Here is a 6,684-nt window from a genome sequence, read left to right as displayed (position 1 = left end):
CTGACACTGTGCCGTCACTTCTTGGGGCGACGGTACGTTGTTGTTGGTTGTTCAGATGAATAAGAAGGCCCGCACGCCCCTATTTACTCTTTTATTTTGACTCTATTGTTTTAACCCACCCCCAACCCTAGTTCAAAACATTTCGATTGTGCCTACGTACCCATCCCAAACCACCGTTGCCGAAAAGAAAGAAAGAGAGAGAGAGAGAGAGAGAGAGAGAGAGAGAAAGCTGATAAACCAGAGTTCCTGAGTGGAAAATTGGTAAGTCTGTCTTTCCCCTTTTTATCGAAAATCTTGTGGCTCCGATTGGAGCCGGAAATGTTGAAATGGCCAAGAGTGTAACCTCTCTACTTTGAGGAGGTGTACTTGGTGACAGCCTTGGTGCCTTCAGACACGGCGTGCTTGGCCAGCTCGCCAGGGAGGAGCAGCCTGACGGCCGTCTGGATCTCCCGGCTGGTGATGGTTGAACGCTTGTTGTAGTGTGCCAGGCGTGAAGCCTCTGCAGCAATGCGCTCGAAGATGTCATTCACGAAAGAGTTCATGATAGACATCGCCTTGGAGGAAACACCGGTGTCAGGGTGGACCTGCTTGAGCACTTTGTAGATGTAGATGCTGTAGCTCTCCTTCCTCCTACGCTTCTTCTTCTTGTCTCCCTTGGCAATGGCCTTCTGGGCCTTGCCGGCCTTCTTAGCGGCCTTTCCGGAGGTCTTGGGTGGCATGGCGGCGCCGAGTCAGACGGTATGTGCACGGTGCGGGAGCGAGCGAGAGACTGAGTCGACATGGGGGCCGCGCGAGTGAGTGAGTAATTGATTTCCCCCCCCCTCTTAGAGATGGTGGGGGGGGGCTGGGCCACCTCGTAGCCCAGTGCAGTAATGTTCGTTTAGTAATTACATCGGAGGGGGGTTTGACTTAACTATTTTGATTAAAATATGCGGGGTGTTGGATATGGCGTTATGGATTATGGATGTGGCTGTGTTGCTTAGTGTTTGAACAGGTGTGGCGAGAGGGGAGGTGGGTGTTATATCGGGGTCTGGGTAAGCGGCGCTGCTTCTGATGGTGGCTGTTGCTCTGCATTTAATTATGTAGTGTAGCAGGGGGAAGGGGGCGTCTGTTCTGCAGTAGTTGCAGATTGCGTTTCTGATATTATTTATTACTAGATCACGTGATAAGTAGCCGAGGCGGAGGCGGTGTATGTAGGTGAGGAGTCTGTTGGGTGTATGTGTAGGAAGCGGTATTTGTTTATATTTTGTTGCATTGGCGTACCAGATGGCGGAAGTGGAGCCTTGGTTGACATGGTATTCATGTTCATGTTTTGTGAGAGTGGGTGTTATCATTTTTATGTCGTGTTTTGTTTGTGTTATGGTCGGTGGTATGTGTATGTCTATCTGTGGGTGCGTAAGGGCGTGTTTGGCTGCACGGTCTGCACGTTCGTTGCCGTGTATGTTTACATGGCTGGGGATCCAATGTATCGTGATTGTTCTGCCTGATTGTGCGATGTTGTGTGCTGTGTTGTTTATTGTGGAGATGATGTGTCTGTTGTTACGGTGTTTATGTTTGCGTAGTGTTTGTATGGCGGAGAGAGAGTCTGTGTGTATGTTTATGTGCGTCTGTGTATTTGTTTTGTTAGCGTCTGACAGCGCCTCCGCAATGGCTACTAGTTCTGCTTGCAGGGTGGATGCTCCGTCAGAAATTCTTGCAGCGAATTCTTTTCCATTGCTGATGAATGCAGCTGCAGCTTTCGGTTGTTCTACAGAACCATCTGTATAGTAGTTTACTGTGTTTCGGTCCGTGATTGTTGCAATTCTTTCTAGTGCTTCTTGGCGTAGTAGTTGTGGGAGTGTGGTTTTTTTCCCTGTGATTTTTGGGGTGAGGAGTCTGTATGGTTTGGTGGTCAATGGGGGAGGTTCTTTATATTCCGGTATCGGGGTGTCGGGCTGTTGTGTGATTTTGTTTGTGGCGTTGTATTTTCTAATGGCCCGAATTGTGCAGTGTGTCCAGCTTTTATTTAGGAGGGTGGGGTGTCTGATCAGTTCTGCTTTGATTTGTTTTATAGGGGTGAGGTCTGAAGCACTGTGAGCTAGCTTAGCAGCTATGCATACTACTCGTGCTTGTATTCTGTTTTGTAATGATTCGATGCCGCATTCCATGCGTAGGTTGACGAGGCGAGTCCAAGGTGGGGCGTTTGTTATCGCACGTAGTGCATTATTCTGGATTACTTCTAGCTTTTCCGTTAGTTGTGGTTCTATGGTTATTAGTGCGGGGGCGGCGTAGTCTACTAGGGAACGGATAGCTTGGATGTAGAAGAGTCTTAGTACTCGATGTGTTGCTCCCATTCCTCTGCCGGCTAACGCTCTGAGTGCGTTTGTTCTTATTTTTGTTCTTTCCCTGAGGTAGCTTATTTCTTGTCTGAATCTGAGGCTGGTATCTAGCCAGACTCCTAGGTACATGTGGGTGGTGACGTAGTCAATAGGTGTGGCATCGAGGTAAAGTTGTTGTTGTGGTGTGTTCATGCCGAAGGGGAGTGCTTTGGTTTTATTTATGTTTATTTTAAAGCCAAGGTTTTTGCAGGTGGAATTTAAGCGTGTCAAGGCGGTTTGGGCTTTAGTATGATAGGGGCCCTTGTTTATGATGATTGCTAGGTCGTCTGCGTAAGTGAGTAATTTGACGTTGGGGCCTAGGTCTATTTCTAGGAGGCGTTCAATTAGAGTGTTAAAGAGGGTGGGGCTGATTATACTTCCCTGAGGGGTGCCGTTGGTGTGTTTGTGGAGTGATGATGTGGTGCCGTGGAAACGCACCATCGCTTCTCTGTTTGTGAAGAAGTTTTCTATCCACTGTAGAAGCTTGCCTCCTATTCCTTTGCGGGCCAGGGCGTCTAGTATTGATTCGGGGCAGGCTAGTTCGAAGGCCTTCTCTAAGTCTATGAAAATAGCTAGCCCCTCCTTCCTCTCAGTTCGGTGAATAGTGTTGCGAGGCATTCGCTCGTTCCCCTGCCGCTGGTGTAGGCGAATATATGATCGTGGGGTGTGGGTGTGCACCACTGTAGTCTTCGCAAAATCATTCTTTCAGCTGTTTTGCTGAGACAGCTTAGTAGGGAGATGGGCCTGTATGAGCCTGGATTTTTGGGTTTTGGCACGGGGGTGATGAGTGCCTGTTTCCAAGTTGTTGGGAGTTGTCCTGCTTCCCAGGAATGGTTAATTAGGTTCAGTATGGCGGCTTTTGCGATGGGGCCTGCGTGTCTTATCATAGAGTAAGTGATGCTATCCTTACCAGGGGCAGTGTCTTGGCTTGTTTTCAGTGCATTTTCAAGTTCGTTCATAGTGAATGGGCAGTCGGCTGGATGCTCTTTTTGCTTCTCCCTGTTAATTAGGTGTCTTCTTTCATTATGCAGTAATTCCTGGCGCCGTCTTGTGGCATCTGGGAGATGTCTTGGGGAAGTGTTGTTTGCAAAGTTTAGTGCTATTCTCTCGGCTTCTTCTTGTGGGTTGGGGTGGGATGTGGGTCTGTTGGGGGTTGATCCTGACACTGCTCTGAGTTTCTTCCATAATGCCCCAGTGCTGCTGCTTGCATTAAGGGAACTGCACCACTCTAACCACTTTTTCTCCTTGATTTTGTTCTTTTCTTCTCTTACTAGTCGGACTGTCGTACGTAAGTGTTGCAGTCCTTCAGGTGTTCTGTTTTTCCTGTATATTTTCTTTGCTTGGTTTTGTCTGTGGTTTAGTTCCTTGACTCTATCGTTGTAAAACCACCAGTCTTTGTGGTTGAATCTTTTGTGTGTTGTTTTGGGGATGGCAGCTAGTGCGGCGTCTTGTATGGCTGTTGTTATTTGTTTTTCATGTGCTTGGAGATCAAGTGAGTGTTGCAGTGAGGCTGTGAGTTGTTCCAGAGTATCTGTGTATAGTTGCCAGTTAGCTTTTTGTATTGAATCGTGGGGGTGGGCCTGGTGGTTTGGGTAGAGGGGTAAATTAGCTGTTATTGATATGGCATGGTGGTCAGACATTAGAATTGGGTGGGTGTTCCACTGGGTTAGGGGAGCCAGATTGGTTGATATGAAGGCGAGGTCAAGGCGGCCTCCTTGTATATGGGTTGGGGTATTGGCTTTATTTAGAAGGGTGACTGTGTTAGTTTCATTCAGGAGTTCTGCAATGTGTCTCCCTGCTTGGTTGGTGGTGCTAGGGGAGCCGAGGAGGGGTGGTGGGCGTTCATATCTCCTACTATGAGTGTTGGCTGGGTGTCAGCATTAGCAACGAGTTCTGTGAGGTCAAGGTCTGCGTTATGCTTGCGGTATACGTTGTAGATGTGGAGATTGCAGTTCTGCAGTGATATGGAAATTCCCTGTGCCTCTATTCCGTCACCACAATGTGGCATGGGTACTATGGGTGTTGTGGGTATATGGCTTCTTATGAATATTGCGAGGCCTTGGGGTCCGTTACGTGCTGAGGGGAGGAAGAGGGGGTAAAGCCTCTCAGTCTGCAGTTTCGGTTTTGGGGCAGGAGGGTTTCTTGTAGTATGACCACATCTGTTTTGTCTGTGTGGACTGCTTCCTCGAGTTCTGCTTGTTTACCCCTGATTCCGCAGATATTCCACTGGAGGAACTTGATGTTGTTGTTATTGGGGTTATGCTGTTGAGTAAGTCCCAGGACATTTTGTGCATCTAGGTTGTTGTGTGATCTGGGGGTAGGTTGCGTGTTGTTTCGCTCGTTGCTTGGGTTATGTCCATGGCTTTTAGTGGTGATCGTGAGCGAGTTCTCTGTGTGTGCCTGGCGTCTATTGATGTGGAGTGGGGTGGTTTGTCTGCTTGTTCTTGGGGTTGTGGGGGTTTGTAGGGGTATGGGGTTGGTTGCAGCGGTGGTTGGTGTGTTGGGTTGATCTGTGAGGCGGTTGGTAGAGGTGGGTTGTCTGGCTGGCTGCTTGGGGTGAGTAAGTTGGGGCTGTGTTGTGTCGTGTGAGTGTTGATTAACTTGTTTATCGCTGGGGTTACTAGTCTGGGGTCTAGTTGGCGGCCTAGTTGGTCTGAGACAATCTGTAGTACTCCCAGTGCTATCTCCCGGCATAAGGTGCGGAGTGTTTCTGTGTCCACTGTAGTGAGTTGTGGCTGTGGCGTTTGGGTTGCCTCTGTCGACTGTGTTTGTGTTGCAGTCGTAGTCAAAATTGGTGTTGAGGTTACTTGGGTGAGGGATGGGGGTGATTGTTGTGAGACAGGTAGGCTTGTTTTGAAGTTGGTGGTGGTGGCGTTGCTGCTTCTGGGGAGTGGGGGTACTCTGCTGTTGAGGTGGGGTTGGGTGGGGGTTGGGATTGTCTGTTCTGTGTACCCCAGACGAAGGTGCCTAGGGGTGCTGGAGAGACTTTGAGTCTCTCCTGCACCCACTTGGCTTGTCCTTCCATGCTTTTTAGTACTCTGTCTATCCTTGCTGGGCAGGATCTGTTCCAGGCATGGTGGTTGCGTCCGCAATTTGGGCATTTGGAGTTTATTGGCTGTTTGGTTTTGAACTTGTTGAGGCACTGCTCTGTTGGATGTTGTTGGCTGCACATTGCACAGGTTGGTGGGCGTGTACATGTCGATTGATGATGTCCAAACTTCTGGCAATTGTAACATCTTAGTGGTTCTGGGGAATATGGGCGTAGGTAGTAGGTTCCCCAGTTTCCCAGGTCTAGAGTCTGGGGAATGGTGCCTCTGATTGTTACTAGAACTTGTCTTGTCGGTTCCCCTCGTGTTTCGCAGCGTGTGGCTGTTTCCACCTGGCTGTGTTTTAGGATTGGTTCTAGTGGCTGAAACTGGTTGTAGCCCATCAGTATGACTTTGCGTGTTGCAAGGTCGGGGTTTAATTCCTTTATGATTGCAGGGTAGCCTGCTACTGTTTTGCAATACTTCAGGGTCTCGTACGTGTCTTGGTCGTGTGGTGTTAAGATCATACTGTAGTCTCGTCTCGTTGTGGTGTGGAATTTCAGGTTGGGGTGTTCCTCTTCTAGTTGCATGACTAGGTCCATTGTTGTGGCGAAGGCCTCCTGCTTTGGTATCAGGAAGGGTGGTAGGTTTGTAGTGGGGCGTGGGGCAGTCTTTACGGAGACAGCTGGAGTTCTTCTGGGTTGGATGTTTGGAGGTCGTGCTGCAGGGGGGTTGTCGTTTCCCGATTTAAGGGGCTGGCAGAGCTAGGGGTCATTGCTGCTGTCATTGCTTCGTTTCTGGTTTTTGTTGTACTTTTTCTTGTTGGTGACGACGGTGAAGTTTTCGTCTTCATTTGGTGCTGTATTAGAGTTGTCTGCCTCTTGCTCATCTATTTGTGCTGTGCAGTCTTGGGCCGTGTCGTTGATGTCACTGGGTGAAGTGGAGATTGCTTCTGTAAAGTCAGATTCTGGCGGTGGTGGAGTGGTGTCCATTTCACTTGAATTATCGGTGGGTGGAGTCAGCGGGTTTTTCTTCTGCGAGTTGTCCTGTTGCACAGGTACTTGCTTTTTTGCTCCTGGTGTATGTTCCTTGGGGCTGGGGGTCTCTTGGTCTTTTGTTTAGGCCAGCTAGTTTCGTCATGTTGCCTGTGGTTGTTGTGCCTGTCTTCAACTGTATTGGTTTTGGCTTCGTTGTCTTGGTTTTGGGGATGGTTCCTCCTCCTCCTCCTTGTCCTTGGGGAGGGGTTCTGGGTTGGTTGGTCGTTTTCTTCATAATGATAGGGAGAGAAAAAGGGAGTGCCC

At 49.0% G+C, this 6,684-nt stretch overlaps 1 protein-coding gene across 1 annotated transcript; it reads right to left on the bottom strand.

Moving 5' to 3' along the window:
- Window positions 1–347: 347 nt before the first annotated feature.
- LOC145419138 (histone H2B) lies at window positions 348–719 on the bottom strand. The gene has a single exon (XM_080287379.1). It carries the CDS (start codon window positions 717–719, stop codon window positions 348–350), a length of 372 nt encoding a protein of 123 aa, XP_080143505.1.
- Window positions 720–6,684: the final 5,965 nt, after the last annotated feature.

The sequence above is a fragment of the Coenobita brevimanus genome, chromosome 117, assembly GCF_032717465.1.
Source record: "Coenobita brevimanus isolate Jiangsu-jjx chromosome 117, ASM3271746v2, whole genome shotgun sequence".
In the NCBI taxonomy this organism is placed as follows: domain Eukaryota; kingdom Metazoa; phylum Arthropoda; class Malacostraca; order Decapoda; family Coenobitidae; genus Coenobita; species Coenobita brevimanus.
This window is presented reverse-complemented; position numbering and strand designations above follow the sequence as displayed.

Coding starts and splice junctions, on each gene's coding strand:
- LOC145419138 (XM_080287379.1), bottom strand. CDS start 719: ATGCCACCCAAGACCTCCGGAAAGGCCGCTAAGAAGGCCGGCAAGGCC.